General features: G+C 40.0%; 1 protein-coding gene across 4 annotated transcripts; it reads left to right on the top strand.

Annotated features, from left to right (window-relative positions):
• The first annotated feature begins 595 nt into the window (after nucleotides 1-595).
• znf384b (zinc finger protein 384 b) lies at nucleotides 596-17,380 on the top strand. 4 transcript variants are annotated; one of them, XM_060870721.1, is made up of 11 exons: nucleotides 596-798; nucleotides 2,227-2,282; nucleotides 2,430-2,643; nucleotides 4,479-4,568; nucleotides 4,653-4,795; nucleotides 9,734-9,807; nucleotides 10,608-10,832; nucleotides 13,039-13,206; nucleotides 13,326-13,404; nucleotides 15,860-16,018; nucleotides 16,121-17,380. In XM_060870721.1, the coding sequence occupies exons 2-11, from the start codon at nucleotides 2,229-2,231 to the stop codon at nucleotides 16,457-16,459; spliced, it is 1,545 nt and encodes a 514-aa protein (XP_060726704.1). In that variant the 5' UTR covers nucleotides 596-798; nucleotides 2,227-2,228; the 3' UTR covers nucleotides 16,460-17,380. The 4 variants fall into 4 exon arrangements, with proteins under 4 accessions (XP_060726704.1, XP_060726703.1, XP_060726706.1 ...); XM_060870720.1 differs by having other exon boundaries at nucleotides 2,403-2,643; XM_060870722.1 differs by lacking the exon at nucleotides 596-798 and adding an exon at nucleotides 998-1,060.
• The last annotated feature ends 114 nt before the right edge of the window (nucleotides 17,381-17,494 follow it).

The following is a 17,494-nucleotide window of genomic DNA, read 5'->3' as shown; positions in this document are numbered from 1 at the left end:
TAAGCTTGGGATGTCCTGTGGACAGCTTCTCTCGTCAGCATTTGTTGCTCTCTCCAAGTCCTTCACAGTTGGCCTCTTTGTAATTATTATTATTATTAATTAATTATTTTATAATCACATAATTATTATAATCATCAACAACATTAAGCCATACAAAATATTTATATTAAATATTGTTTTTAATAATTATATATTATATATATATATATATATATATATATATATATATATATATATATATATATATATATTAATAATTCCCCCTTTATTTATTATTATTTTTAATAATTATTAAATATATATTATTTTTTATTCATATTATTTTTTTTAAATAATTAAATACATATATGACACATATATATTACACATACAATTAAATATATATATATTTTAAATAATTTATTTATTTTCCACCTTTCAGGCCTAAATAGCACTAAATATCAAACACGGTCCTAAACATTAAATAAATATTTAACGATCCTCCCGGTCGCAAATACGTAGTACGTAGAATTCGACTTTCGATCGTGGACGCACCCTGATATTTTGACCTCACTAAACGGGAAATGACATCATGCCGTACGGAAGACGTTCGCGCATTTTGACCTCATCTTGAGGAAGTGGAGCGTAGACAGTTCGGGCAACTCCGTAAGAAAAGGAAAAAAAAATAGAAAAAAAAAAAAACCGAAGGAACGAAAACTCGTTGAATTTCTTCAGTTGAGTGTTTTTCGGAGCGACTTCACAAACTATCCCGAGCGGAAGAAATCCCCGGGGAAGCAGAACCAAAGTCTACACGACTGGGTAAATGAGGCTTGATGTTTATTCGTTTGAACCTTGTTTTTTTTTTTTTTTGCTCTTCATTTCGGCCTCCTTCGCCTGCCGTGTGCCGGAAGTCCTGCGTAAAGCCTCGGTTTCGGCGTCGACGGTTTTTTTTTTTTTTTTTTTTTTTTTCCCCTTCTCACTTGTTATTTTTTTTTCTCCAATCCTCGTGTGCGCTGTGTTTTTTTTTTTTTTTTTCCTCCTCCAGTTTATTTGCACGGCCCGACAGCAGCAGCGGGTGAATGTGAGTTGTTAACGTTACAGAACACAATGTTACTGGGCTGATCAGAATTTTGCATCAGTCAGACGACGAGGCTGCTGTTTTTATTTTGGTGTAAAATAAACATTATATCATTTTAATTTGCTTTGCACCGGGTATTTAATTTTTATTTATTTTATTTTTACAAATAACCCACAACAACAACAACAAAAAAAAACAACCCACCACTTCCTGTTTTTTGCATCAATAATATAATCAGATGGTTTGTTGTGTCTTGGCTTTTAGTGCGTGTTTTAGATCCCGCCGACTAAAGTGTCCTGTGTTACAAACAGCCCCACAGAAAGACCTCCGGTGAATCTGATATGATTTATTAACCGTTCTGAGATCTGTGTGTGTGTGTGCGCGCGCTAGCTAACACACTGCTAACACACACCATACACTGCTTTATGGACATGTTATAGCACATGAGGCCTTCCCTTTACCCCAGGACTGCTGTTCTTACTGATACTTTTATACATTTATATTAACAATAAAATCTCATGTTTTACATTTTAATACATTTTTCATTATTATAATTTTTTTTACTCTAGTGCAGAATGTTGTCAGTTTATATTATTTAATAATTGTTTTTTATTTTTTTTACTGTAGTGCAGAATGTGGTCTTTTTTATATTATTTAATAATTTATTTATTTTTTACTGTAGTGCATAATGTCAGTTTTCATATTATTTAATAATTTTTTATTACTATTTTTTTTTACTGTAGTGCAGAATGTTCAGTTTTTCATATTTAATACATTTATTTATTTATTTATTTTACTGTAGTGCAGAATGTTGTCAGTTTTTCATATTTAATACATTTATTTATTTATTTTTTACTGTAGTGCAGAATGTTGTCAGTTTTTCATATTACTTTAGTTTCACTTAACACATCATTTGTGATGATGATAATAATAATATTAAGTGATTAATAATTGATAAAAAAAAATAATTGATTTTCAGGTGCTTTAGTGATCCAGTCCTACAAAGATAACACTTTAATAGCATGTATCCTGTTTCCGTTTGATGGAGCTGTCAGTTCTCACCAGTCATGTTAGCCTTTTAGATTATTTCCTATTTCCCCAGATGAAGTGATGAAGCCCTTGTGCTGTTCTCACACTTTTTCCTACTCATCAATTTTTCTCCTACTTAGGAATGATGGAGGATTCCCATTTTAACTCCTACTTCTGGTCTCCAGTGCAAGGACAGGTGAGAATACACGTAGCTTCCCTACACACACACACACACACACACACACACACGCATCTTAAACCATGTGTCCACATCATTTTCCTCATAATGCCTCATGTGTGTGGGTGTGTGTGTCAGATTGAGAATGTTGTGTTTTTAAACAAGGTGAAGGAGCAGCTGGGCCAACAGGACAAAAACCCCGCCTACCCACATGGCTCCTCCCACTACCCCACCACAGCAGTGGTGGCAGTTGCAGGGGGCGTGGCCATGGATGCAGCGTCTGGGGGGCGTGCCCTGAAGCAGGAACAGGCACATCCACCCCATTCTTCACACAGCATCACCGTGGTGCCCGTGCCGTCCACCGGGATCATGACCGCTGGTACAGTAGACATTGTTGTGGTTGTGAAATGACTCAGTGTCCAGTAAGTATGTGCTGACGATCGGTAATGCGTTACAATATGTCACGTTACATAACACGTACAACAGTGTTCAGTCTCTCCTGATCACAGAAATCAACACAAAATCAGGCAAATGAGATGTAATTTCTAGACGAATTGTGTCACGTCATCACAACACTGTCGTGTATTCTGTCAAATCCCTGTTTCATTAATTTTCGTTTTGTTTGTGAACACACACATAATAGTAGATTTCCAATATAGCTAATTATTCATGTATCGGCCCAAATGTAACATGGTCGATTTCACCAGTACCAGGAAATATTTTATGTTGCATGTCTGTGATCTCAGGTGTGGAACTGCTAGCAGCATGCATAGTGTTGTCACCATTTATAGGACAAGTGTACTCCATCCTCCTCTGTTTCATCAGGCTTTTTTCTTTTTTTTCTTTTTTTTCCCCCAAAAATAAGCCAAAACTACAGCATCGTCCTCTTTCATGACTGTAGTTATCGTCCTTAGTTAATTTGTAGGCGGATCCACCTACTAAAACCATATTGAACCCACAGCAAAGTACAAGTTCTTCTTGAATATATTCATGACTGCATGCTGAACCATAGTAGATTCATTAAGTCCTTTTGTCATTCGAAGCGTATCACCAGCTTAAGAAGAAAGCAATCTTAATCGCATTCGTGTCAAAAAGAGTCTCGTTTCGAAGACAGGCAGCTTAATTTGGCCAAATATGTGCTCATGCCCAGCAATACAATCCCATAACACTACACACCAGCTATAATCTAACTGTCACTCCATCTGAGGATCTGTCTAATAGCTAGCATTTTATTTACTTTTACGATTAACAGTCGTATCATTATTGTTCCTAGACGAGCTATTTACATGGTCAAATTTTATAAACCCCATGACTCATTGAGACAGGAAGTAGACGCTGCAGAGTTTTTATTGATGCCTGTAACTCAGACATGCAGCTGTTCAGGTTCAGAGCACTCTGATGCCTGTTAGGAAAATGGCAACGACAAAGAAAATGTTTACAGGCCATCATCTTTTCCACAAGCCTGCCTACGCCTTCTCTGGAAACTAGAAGGCATTATGCACGCAGCTCATTTCTGGCTTGGAAAACTGGTATACTGTGGCTCAAACCAAAGAAATGAGAGAAGTGTTCGAAATAGTAGAGTGTAGAAACCAATCAATAAAAACTTAGCAATTAAATCGACACAATGGGAAGTTTACATCCAGCGTAATACTCTGACCAGTAGCCCAATGAGAACAAACAGCCTTCACATTTACACCCATGTCCGAATAGAGCAGACGAGTCTAAACGCACTTCCGACACCTCGTCTGATTGAACCAGGTTGGTAAAGTTCAATCCATTAAGTAGAAGAATAAGAAGCGTGTAACCCTTTGTGTGTTTGTGTTCCGATCAAACTGCTCTGGAAGAAAAACAGTCCACGTCCTATATTTTGATCTGTTTCAGATAATTGTAGGTAAATGAAGGACGCAAGCTAACCTCCGTAAAGTTCACTGTCTTATATTCACTAGAAATTGAACACGGTTTAAAAAAAAAAAGGTAGTTTCACAGACATGGGAATGATTTAGGGCTCATTAACAAAGCAAGCAATGTGTTTAAAAAGCTGAACATGCTGACTGGACACTGGACCATTATCACTAAATCATGCACATAAATAAAGGTTGTTCACCTACACTTAGGACGGACTGGTGATCTAAACATAGTCACTATCTCTGTTCAGCTGCATATTTATTTATTTTAAACTCTCTGTATCCTCTGTACTTTTCTCACTTTGTATAGCGGGATTAGTCACTCTGGTGTCTCCGGTATCTTCCGCTCCATCTCTTATCCCCGGGCATCCAACAACTACTATGATAACAGTACACGCAGGTAACACATCATCTCATTCTCCTGCAGCAATATTGTTCAGCTTATAAAAGAATTCAAACGAATACCTTTCTATACTACTTTCAGATAAGAAAGAGGACGGCATGTCCTGCTCCCCGGTCGTCATCCCATTACCGTCGAAGCGAGGGAGGAAGAAGAAATCCACGCTCCCATTGGTGGGCTCCCCGACAGGAAGTGATGCGCTGATGCTCGGTCACCTGGCTGGACAGGTACGTCTTTCTTAACCGTAAGAGTTTAATGTAGAACCTCCTTCTGGATTAATTGTAGGAATAAAACCAACCTGTGTGCCGTTCTCATCAACAGCAGGATGTAGTGATGATTTTTTTTTTTTTCTCATTAAAGACTGACGTGGACTTTTTTTGTCCTTTTATAGTTACATTGAACTGCGAAACAATCATTTCGTGTTATCACTTGTTATAGCATCATATATCTGGTTTTACTCGCCGATTAAGGTTTTGGTTGCGATTTCAATTGTGATTTCGCAGCTAAGCTAAAATTTTGCAAATTGTGCCCTTGATCTTTAACCCTCAGTCGCTTTGGATTAAAGATTCTCCTAAGCCAGTAAATGCAAATGCAGCGCTAACAAGACATTAAATGGTGTGAACCACACCATAAACTATAATTCTAATGAACAAGCGGCACATTATTAATTCATTCATTAATAGATTTAGATCATGTGTATAAACCACTATATAAATCATGGTTACTGAATTGTTACTATAGAAACCTTAATACATGTCTCTTATAAACCTGGGATTTGGAGCCGCACTAAGGTTAGATCGATGCTGTTATGGGAAATTAACGAGCATCTTCTGACCAGTCAGATTAGAGAAGTCATCAGCACCGAGGTACAGAACTGTGAGCACAAACAAAGCTTTTATATTATCATTTTAATTTCTTCATCTTTCATGTTCGGATGGCACGAAACGGCCGTACACGGGAACGGAAATGTCGTTTTATGTAAATAATACAGACAGCGTTTCACTAATCGCCTGATTCCACTTCAGTATAGACACAGTTTACACAGACATTTTGAATAAATGTGTGGCGTAGACTTCTATGTGACCTTTTCTTCTCTTTATTAAAGCCATTCAGTCGGGTCTCTAGTGCCTAACATTATAGGGAAATGGTTTACGTATTATAAAAAGATGTGCAGCGAATTGTTTCGACCTGTTCTCATTACCGAGGCTTCGAGCCGAGCCCGTAATAAAGAAATATAACCGGAAGCGGTAATAAGAAATTTTACAACGTTGCCCGTCTAACCCAGCATATCGTCCAGCAGGTGTACTGTACATCGAAGCATTTCTTGTCTCTCTGACACGACTAAAAATGCAGCTGTTTGTTCAAGCGTCCCTTACGGTGTAGATAAAATGTAATACGACTTGTCAGTTCATTCTTAAAGGGACATTCCATAACATTTTCACAGTTTCAATCTAACGTACTCTTGGACTTTCAAAGCAGAATAAACCAGTTAAGACATTTGATCAGCTCAGATGGACTCGATCAACTGCGTGTACGTCATAAGGACACCGCACTTTAGCCGCTTCCCAAATGACGTACTACACACTTAGCTGTATGTAGTCTAGCGTCTGTGTTGTACAAGGGTCGTATCGTCTCACATGAACGCTAATTGGTTATTTTCAGAGATAGGGGACTCGAGTCATATGACTTGACTCGAGTCAGACTTAAGTCGCAAATTTGAGACTTGCTTGACATGACTTGAGATTTGACTCGGACTTCAGAGATGGGGTCTCAACTTGACTCGAGTCAGACTCAAGTCGCATATTTGAGACTTGCTTGACAAATACTAAAAAAAGACTCGACTTGACATTGACTTGACATTCATGACTTGAGGCTTACTTGTGACTTGCACACGTGTGACTTACTCCCACCTCTGGTTATTTTACTATGCGGAAGTATAAGCCATTTATTCAGTCGATGGCAAACGACATCACATGTATGTAATGAAACACCGCTTTCCAGCTTTTATCAAAATACAGTGAAAAATGAATCACACAGCATGAGCTAATCGAGAAGACATTTGTTTACAGGCAAGTAATCAGACATTGTCTTCCGCGTGAAACGGAGCTAAACCTTTCACGGTACAACACACAGTACTACAAAAACACATTTGTATTACCATAGTATTACTCATTGAGTTCATTAATTGATATAAATATCCCCTCGGCCAGTTGCTCCACCTTAATAGGTGCCTGGGTTGCATATGTATGTGTGGGCGGAGCTATCAAAACAGGGTTGACACCCGGTTGGGGCGTGTTTGTTTTGGTGATTTCAAATGTCAACATTGGCTTTCAAACATCGGAGACCCTACTTTTAAATAATGTCGTCAGTGTGAATGACTTATTTTCTATCAGCTTGTCCTCGTATTCTCCGCAGTTAGCAATGTTTTGTTGCACCATTTCAGCAAATTAGCCGGTGACCGGTGAAGATGCTAGTTAGTATACTTTAGTGGAGCTTATACGTCATACATCTGTACTAGTGGTTAAGTATCTCTCTCTCTATCTCTTCAACTCCCTTCTGACTTTCTCTTTAGGAGTCTGCTTCTTGTTTATGTCTGTAAACGTCTAGGGTAGTTTGGAAGTAAGCAGTGTTCTGGGCATCCTTATAAGCAGGCTAAACTTGAAGAATCATAAGACTAAAGACTTGATTTGTGCCATGAGTCTATTACCGTTAACGTAGCTTTATACAACAGCAAGATTAAATGTTCAGTGTGTAAGATCATACTGTTTGGTTTCAGCTGTTGGTCTTGCTAAACAGGAAAGACATTTTTTTTTTCCCCCTCTAATGTAGTGGGAAGTTATAGATTTATAGATGACAGTCAGTTGATTTGTCCTCTTTGGGGATTGTTGTCATTAGCAAAAGACGCACTTGATTTCAAACATCAAGAAACAGACTTGCCGCTGCTAGAGGAAGCCATGAGTCCAGTCGGTACAGATGAAGTTTGAGGTTACGAAGCAGGAAGTAAATCTAAATGAAAGGAATGACTCGGCAACTTGTCCTGATTTGTTATTTATTGACTCATCATACAAAAGATTTCATCATCTACGTATAAAACTTATCTAACCAAACCTGGTTATATCAGGCACGAGTGAGTCATCGAACGCGTCCGCTCACCCAGCGTGTGGTTTTCATAGATCTTTACAGAAAATACTGAGATACTTTCATACTACACAAGTTTTTTCTCTGCTCCATCGGTGCCGTTAGAACTTAGACATACTTATTAGAGAGCTTAAACGATTTGGGCGCAGGTTGCAGTCGCCGATTGCGTGTTGACCGCGCATGAGAGATTAACGCATGCGGCACCAGCACAGCTCACATTTCAAAATATTCTTCCTCATGTAGTGTGCAATACTATATTTCAACCAGAGAAGTGTTTCATTTCTAAGCCTTACACCGAACAGCTTTAATTTCATGTCCAATAAATACAGAATGTAAAAATAAATAAATAAATAAATAAAGTTGGCTATATGGTTTATGCAATCTTTGAGGCCCAGATTAAGAAGGTTTCTCTGCTTCCCCATTTCGAGTCCACATGAACGCTCTTTATCTGCGGTCTGATTCTGTACGTTGGCGTTAGACCTTAGAGAAGCCTAGTGTTGAGAACAGCAGAGTTTAACCACAATCTTTTACTTCTTATGTCTTATTGATGGAGAAGCCCAGACAGTGTGCAAGGTCAGTTCTCGCTGTCTGAGGAAGTGACTTATTCCTGCACTGAACCCCAGAGTTGGTAATAACCTCAGAATGCACACACAACTGTGGCCTTGTACAGGTTCCATCCATCGTCTGTACGGCTTTTCTCACAAGCGGTCCGTCCCAGGGCCCACCCGTCTCACACACCCCCTCCACTAAGAATGACTTGGGGATATCGAACTGGCGGAGGAACTTTTCCTCCATTCATTTATTTTATTTTATTTTTTTTAAACCCTTGACCAAGTAGCGGTTGCTAAGGAAATAAATAGTGTAGACTGACAGGAAAACACGGAGCCAAAATAATACTGCAAATAAAAAGTTTACTCCTACAATGTGGGTTAGCAAGTCCCAAAACTGGGCTCTAGAGATTATTTGGTTGGATAAACACTAGTTTTTTACTGATATTAGGAATAATCAGAATGTGAAATATTGTATTATTATTTAACTCAAAGCAAGCTAGAAAATAACTAGAAAACAAGGCTAACTGTCAAATGGTGTAGATTACAGACATATTGAAAGCTTTGAAACACCAGGAGTACCGTACGTCTACATCGACGGTCTATACAAGTACAGTCTACATCAGTATTGGGCAGGACAGGTGAGAAACGCTGAGTTAAGTTTGATTCTGTGACGTGAGGGCCAGCATGTGACACCAACCAACATGTTAGCAACTCATAACTGAAGAAAACCTACTGTTACTCCCCTCGAGTTCAATAAAAGGCTCAGGTCGTTCTTGGTTTTTAACAGACATTTATTTTGGACAAGTCTTCAACATGTCTTGTAGCCTTTATGCTCCAATAATGCCGAAATGCCGTCAGAAGGACATACATAACTTAAATAAAGTGCACATTCAACAAGTGAGAAAATACACTTAAATTGGCTGATTATACACAAAGCAATTAACAACAAACACGTACCTCATTGGCCTCTCAAACTCGAGGAATAAACTTGAGGGTTAACAGCTTCTTCTTCTTTAACCAAAGAACATCAATATGGACTTCTTAGTACTTCTTTCAAGTGCAACTCGTACAGACATTAGCGCGTACCTCGTGCTTCTCTTCTACCTCGTGCGCCCCCCCGTAAGCGATAGCAACAATTAAATAATTCCCCAGTGCAACAAAATTATATGTTCCTTCTCACCCTTCTATGGTTTTAACTAAGAACATAAATAAATTAACATCAACAAAATATATTGCTGTTTTATTCTAATTATTCTTTGAACATTTTAACCATTTATTTCCCTTAAAACTGTAAAGTGCATAAATTATGAACTGAATATATATGTATATAATGAGAGTTGCCTCTAACGGCAGCTACACCTAGTGTTAGTCACTTTATAAAGGAACAGAAATCTCAATTGTTTTAAGAGACAGGGTGTTTTTTTTTTTTTGTTTTGTTTGTAATCGTACAAACGTCCTTTCCTCTCCTGTCCTCAGCATCATCCCGCTGACCCCTACGACCTCTCTGCTGACGAAGGGCCTGCTGGAAAGGAGGGCGCAAAGACGTACAGGTACAACGTCTCAGACGTTAGCATGCCTGCTGTGTGTGTGTGTGTGTGTTTCTGAAATCTTCTAGACAAGGCAGGATTGGAATAGTGATACTTAGTGCATTTTCCACTTGCTCTGCAGCAATGCATGGCCCCCAACACACACACACACGCACGCACGCACACACTCACACACACGAGCACACGCTTGTGCTTCTTAGGCTGTGTTGAATGTGTCTCAATCCATATGTGTGTTGGCTTTGCGTAGTATAAGTAGAGTTCACTAAGTGTGTGTCGTTGGCTGCATGCGCCAGCATGGCTTTGCCAGTTCCAAACACACACACACACACACACACACACAGCAACATGACCGCACAATTACTCTCCTCCACTCGCTTGGTCACTTCTTACTCCTTCATCTTGTCTGCGCTTGTACGTCTTGCCTTTCCTTCTCATCTTTCTGATTTGTCGACACAGTCTACAGTTTCCCTCTGTTGTTTTTCTTCACTGATCTCATCCCCCCCCCCGTTCTCTCCCCCACCCCACTCTCCTCCTCTCTCTTTCTGTCCCCTCTCTTTTGTACCCCATCTCATTCCATTCCACTCTTTTCACATTTTCCCTCACCTGTTCTCCTCCTCCTCATCCTCCTCCTTTCATTCTTTCACCTTGACTTACCCATGACCCCCATCTCATGTTTCCCCCAACCTTCTCTCTGTCTTCACATCTTCTCGCTCCTGTGTTTCCTCTTCGGCTCATCTTTCTACTCTCCCCATCCTCCTATTTCCTTCCCCGGAATGTGTGTGTGTGCGTGTGTGTGTCTGTAGGTGCCGGATGTGCGGCCTGACGTTCTGCAATAAGTCAGACATGCAGCTGCATTCCAAGTCGCACACGGAGGTGAAGGCGCACCAGTGCCCGCACTGCTCCAAATCCTTCGCTAACTCCAGCTACCTGGCGCAGCACATCCGCATCCACAGCGGCGCTAAGCCCTACATCTGCTCCTACTGCCAGAAGGCATTCAGGCAGCTCAGTCACTTACAGCAGCACACACGGTACTGGAGGACGCACTGAGCGCCAGGATGTGTACAGTGTGTTGTGTATGTGTGTTTGTGTGACAGAGAAAGAGTGAGTGTGTGTTTGTATGAGAGATTTAAAGATTAATGTTGGCTAATTCATTTGAAATCAACAGGGTTTGCAATGGGTTACGGGTTCAGGTTTCACACTGTTCGCATGTTTCCACAAAATATCAAGTTGTTGTTTCCAGTGGACTTTATATGGCTATGAACCGTTATGTAATTTAGTGTAGGAGTTTTTAAATACACTCCTAACAGTCTGAAAAAAAACAGTAAACATGTCAGGCCATTACAAGTTTTACCTTTGGAACTTAAGCATCCAAAATCAAATACTTTAGAGTCTGGACACAGCCCAGAGATCTTGGCAGAGACATAGAACACCTGAGAGGAGACGCGATGCACGCGCCGAGCTTCAGTTAATGTTTCACATCAAATATTACTGACCAACAACAACATCAGACTTCAGCGATGTTTTCCGAGGGACGGCCGTCTGCGTTAGACGCTGTTTCAGAAACCGCCGATCATCTAGGATTTACAAAGCACAGACCTTTTAAACAAAAATAAAAACCGTTAAGTGAGCGACTGCTCTGCCTTGTAACAGAACACATCAACTGAAGCTCCTGATCTGTATCTGCATGATTTTATGCATTGTACTGCTGACTGAATAAATGCACCAACGAGCAGGGGTACAGGTGTTACTAAAAAAAAAAAAAAAAAGGACAGCGAAGGTTTAAAGTCATATTTCATACTTTTTATTCATTTTATTTAAGTGTGTCGTCGCATAAAACAGGTCGATCAGCATTAACCTTTTCTTCCGTTTCTTCACTGGAACACAGATTCATGGTTCCTATTGTTATTGTGTTGTTTTTTTTTGGTTTCTTTTTTCTTTCGCAAACGTTTCCGCAATCTGCTAGCGTACGTAGAACTTTCCGAGTTGTTGTTCTAATAACAATGTGACGTTGACCCCGTTTCCCAAGTGCCACCAGTGGTTTGGCTCATTTGCTGTGTAAGTTATGGAACGTGTCGTGATTAAGCACTAGTTCCTTGTTCGGCATAGAAGAGCTATGTGAAAGGCAGGACGTGACATGTCCTGTAGCGCTGCCAGGGAATTAAGATACTATCCTTGGACTTTTCTTTTCTATTCTCAAGTAGCAGTATAATATGCAGCAAAATGCCGTTTAACGTCAAAATCCTCTCGTGTTATGTTGTCTGTACGGCTTGGGAGAAGCTCGAGTTAGGTATGTGCTCGTACAGCAAGGGACAAAGGCGTAATCACATTCCTGCGAAGAGGCAACGACATAAGCAGCTGTTTCGAACATACCGTAGTCGAGTCATCGTGAGACACTGAGAACTCTGGACGCGCTTCTGAATGAGTGAATAAGATCCGGTTTATGTGTCTGTGTTTGTTTGAACATTTCTTGCTTTCACCTCTTATGCGCTCTTCTTATTTCTGAAACCCCTCGTTTCTTTCCTGTCACACCTTCCATTACTATTCAAGCCTGTCCTTTTTCTCAGCTACGTTTTATCACCTGCAGATTTTTTCGCTCTGACTCTCAACCACTGCAGACTCACACAAACACATTAAGTGCAGGAGCTCCGAAGTCCGTACATCACGATTCAAGTCTGCAGGTTTTTTGTTGGTTTGTTTTTTTTTTTTCTTCATATTTCATATTAAATGATGGGACTCGATGGAACTGGCCTTGCTGTCACTTTAGAGCAAACATTTGCTTCTGTCACCCAACCAACCGCCAGGCTTTACAAGAACAATCAGAGATCAAGTTATTACTTGTAAATAATCAAATGTAAATAAAATTCTGACCCCAATATGGAAAGAGTTTATTTATATTAGTCAATGGCACATGTTAAATATTCTGTATACTTTTGAATATATTTATACAGCTTGGTGGTAATTGGTGAGCTGATTTAAATGCTGCTAAATAAAATATTTGTGACGGGGATATATTTGGTCTAGGCAAGTTGGATTAGAATCGAATCAGCTGTGGAGGAGTGCGAGCAACAGAAAGAATAAAATGAGATGACTCAGGTCCTGCATGACATTAAAGCTAGGAGCAAAGCACACTGCATTTACAGATCTTCATACACAGCCCTCTCTCTCTCTGATGTAGCGCCTCTGCTGTTGTTCTCGCTCACGCACCCTTTTTCCTTTGCCTTCTTTTCCATGCAGAAACCATACCGAATCCAAACCCCACAAGTGTCCGCACTGCTCCAAGTCGTTCGCCAACACCAGCTATTTGGCCCAGCACGTGCGAATCCACACCGGAGTGAAACCCTACACATGCTCTTATTGCCAGAAGACCTTCAGGCAACTCAGCCACCTACAGCAGCATCACAGGTAGCCTTCTCCATCCTTTATCTCCCCAAAACCTATTACCTCTCTTCACAATGATCATCTCCTCAGGCTTGTCGTTTAGTTCTCTAAAGGAAACGTGTTTTTCTCTCTCATTCGCACAGAATCCACACAGGAGACCGGCCATATAAGTGCACTCATCCAGGCTGTGAGAAGGCCTTCACTCAGCTATCGAATCTTCAGGTATGGACAATCCATTGCCTTAAATACGAATCTGATTACATTATTATATTAGTATCGTAGCGTAGTATGTTTGCTTATCACTTCACCAACATGAATAATGCATTGTTAATAATGCAATGTTAATAAATATATTTGTTTGGAACGCATGAATGCTATGATTGACCAAAACAACCACAGAACGCACTCGTCAGGAAGAGCTTCGATTGGTCAGAACGCTTACAGCATGTGATACTGATACCTTGCTGTTATGTTATAAAGTGTGTTAATCTGCTTTTATCACAGCGATTTATACATTTTCAAATTTAACGAATGACACATCACACTTTTTTATACAGCAACAGCAGTCATTCCCTCACTATTTTCTTCCTCTCTCTTAAATAAAAAAATGCATGTCATGTCACATAAAAACTGTGAAGCAGAAACTCTTCACTTCCAAACAGTGGGACTTTACAAAGCACCTTGTTTGTTTAAAAAAGTACAGACACCTGAAACTCCTTTCATAAAGATCTCCTAACAGTCAGTCAGAGGTATTGAACCCGGTAAAGGTACCAACCTGACCCTCTTTGTTATAACACTATGGAGAAAAACAGCACTTAACACCCAGGGCCATAATTTAACTGCTCATAAAATGTTCTAATTAGGTAATTGTTCATTAGACACTGTAAACAAATCTCTTTCCGAAAGACAGAATAACGGATGTGAATTCTTACGCAACTGTTAGCCCTTTCAATATTATGAGTTATTTTGTGTAGCTTCGTGACATTTTCCTAATTAAGCCTATTTCAGTTTCAGCACTACATTCAGGTAGAAACGTATTTATTATTATTATTATTATTATTATTACTATTCAGATTGTGAGGCAAGGGGGCACGGTGGCTTAGTGGTTAGCATGTTCGCCTCACACCTCCAGGGTTGGGGGTTCGATTCCTGTCTCCGCCTTGTGTGTGTGGAGTTTGCATGTTCTCCCCGTGCCTTAGAGGTTTTCTCCGGGTACTCCGGTTTCCTCCCCCGGTCCAAAGACATACATGCATGGTAGGTTGACTGGCATCTCTGGAAAAATTGTCCGTAGTGTGTGATTGCGTGAGTGAATGAGAGTGTGTGCGCCCTGTGATGGGTTGGCACTCCGTCCAGGGTGTATCCTGCCTTGATGCCCAATGACACCTGAGATAGGCACAGGCTCCCCGTGACCCGAGGTAGTTCGGATAAGCGGTAGAAAATGAGTGAGTGAGTGAGAGATTGTGAGGCAGTGCAGAGTAACTGAACTGATTACACTGATTAAATTAAAAACGACCGACTACTATTGCTATTCCTACCTTAAAGATATGAAGGAAAGGACAAAGGAGATGGAGAACAGAGAAATAAGCCAATGTTTACTTGTTACTTTTTGACACTTACATTTTTTTTTTTTTTGGGTTACATTTATTTTTATTCCTGAAACTGAAAAGTTATGCCACATTCACACACACAGTGATTGTTGCTGCAAGTCACCAGTCTGTAAATATGGTGATCTATGGGTGGCACAAGTAGCATTCAAAATCTTTTGGGGTTTTTTTTGTGCACTAATCGCTAAAATGATGCATTCTGGAGGGTTTGTATCTAAAACTCAGCAGTGTAAGTGTCGCCATTATATCATACAAGATAAAGGAGAAGCAGTGTGCACTTTTTGCCACGGATCATGTGCGCTCCACTGTCCCATATTTGCATCAGGTACAACTTTCTCACATTTCTTAAACGTCCAGACATCTTGTCACCAGCAGTTAGTGTCGCTTATGTCCCTTGATGTCAGCAGCTCTCACTGAAAGTGTCTCTGGACGCCGGCGTATGTGTGAATGTAGCGTTACTCCACTCTACCAGTGTTCTCCACGAGCAGAAGTTTCAAGCTTTCTAAACTTCCCCATGCACATGGCCATCACCGGCTTTTCTGCAGTTACTTACCCAATTACTTAATAACAGTCAAAGAGGTTATTCAGTTTCTTTGGAATATTTTTATATGATTTTGGTACATTTTCTGCTTTAACAAGTAGAATGAGTTTAGTTCCCCTTGTTTAACTGCCAGGTTAATGACACTTTAAAAAGTGCACACAAAATCCTACAGCATGGAATGTCCTAGATTGTCTGCTACAAATGACTTTAAAAGGAGGGTGTACTTATTATTTGACTGATGCCCCCGTGTTGACTAATGTCTTTAGTCATGGTTTAATTAAACAAGTTCACATAAATAAGCAACAATTTGAACTCTAACATTCATTAGTCGATAGTGTTGGTTCATGAGATCACTTAGTTATTTGTCTGATTCAGTGTATTTAAGAAAAAATAAAAAGTCTTATATATTTTCTGTTAAAGGAACCATAACATTGTAAAGAATTACTTTGAACACTTAACATTGCCACAGATGGACATTTGGGTTTCAACCTTTTTTTTTTTTTTTTAATGATGTATATCTGTTTGTTCACAGTCTCACCGTCGCCAACATAACAAAGACAAGCCATTCAAGTGCCACCACTGTAACCGTGGCTACACTGACTCAGCAAGCCTTGAGGTCCATCTCTCAACCCATACAGTGAAACATGCGAAGCTGTACTCCTGCGGCCTATGCAATCGCACATACACTTCGGTACGGCACTAACCGTGACCTCGATAGAATCCCTATAAACACCTTGATCGGCATTTGATTTCTGCCAGCTAATAATCAGTCTGCCTTTCCATTCGCTCACAGGAAACTTACCTGATAAAGCACATGCGGAAACACTCCCCGGATCTGGTACCCACCCCACCGACGGCGGGTCAGCAGAGCCACAGTCCTGCGCACGGAGGAGCAGGGGGAGGAGGGAGTGCAGGAGGAGGTGCAGAAGGAGCCGCAGCAAGTCGCGCCGAGAGGAACGCTTACCAGCAGCCAGAGGGAGTGCCATGTGTGTTTGACCTGCAGCAGTACAAACCAGTGACAGCACCAGATGTTTCGTACAAAACGGTCAGCGTGTCTGATCTGTCCTCTCACAAAGACCTGTGCATCACAGTGGAGGCCTCGGCCATACAGGTGGAACACCTCAGTTCATGAGGCAGGAGAGGCCTATGGGAAGAAAAGAGTGAACACAGACTCTATAAACAGTAACGGTGCAGCAGGAATTCTCAGTGATCTTACATGAACTCTCCAGGTACGAGAGGCCTACCTAAAGTAGGGATTAAAAGCAAACGCAAGGACCGATTCAATGAAAGATTTGCAGATGGAAAGGAATTTCCTACTAGGCCTGCTCAAGTTCACGGAAACAAATACAGTCAAGGACAAAGTGAAATACTGAGAAAATGCCTTTTTTCTTTCTTTTACCTTTTTTTTTTCTTTTCTTTTTTTTTTTAAATTTCATGGTTCTTCAGATATCCCGCTCTTCCTGGTTCCAATCTATGTCTAGACATTTTGAAAGCTTTTATTTAATACAGTGGTTGTCATTTGTAGATATTTCTATCTACTCTTACACTACGAAATTTACACTCGCGGTTAACGGACAGTATAACGAACATCTTCGATATGTCGCGCAATATGCATGTGATATTTTGCCCTGAAAGTTTAAAAAAAAAAAAAAAAAAAGGGGGAAAAACATGTTTTCAATTAGGTTGGGAAAATGTATATCTGACTATCTAGTATATTGTGTGTATGTGTGCAAGTTAAAGGATGCTTTAAGTAGTGGTTTCAAAAAGGAGAAAAAAAAAACATACAACAAAAAAACAAAAAAAAAAACAAAGAGGAACTTGAGTGTCAACACTTGCCAGTCACAAGCTCTGAAAAATTCTGGCATGAACTTTTAATAATCCTTGTTCACTCTTCATTTGTGTGGATGATGTAATACGCTCACTATTGTTAGTCTACAGCTACTTCATCTTAGTATTAATTCTTGTAATGGATCTTACGCCCTATCATAGTCATTAATACGATCAGAATAGAATGAATTATCATTTGAAAAACAATAATAAAATGTAAAACGTGTCACTTGTAGTTTCAGTACCTTTTCACACGTCCAGCACCTTTCACCAACCCAAGACGCTGTCGTAAACCGATTCTCGATAGGTTCGTTTCTACTTTTAAAGATCACAGATGATA

Source organism: Tachysurus vachellii, chromosome 5 (assembly GCF_030014155.1).
Source record: "Tachysurus vachellii isolate PV-2020 chromosome 5, HZAU_Pvac_v1, whole genome shotgun sequence".
Lineage (NCBI taxonomy): Eukaryota > Metazoa > Chordata > Actinopteri > Siluriformes > Bagridae > Tachysurus > Tachysurus vachellii.
This window is presented reverse-complemented; position numbering and strand designations above follow the sequence as displayed.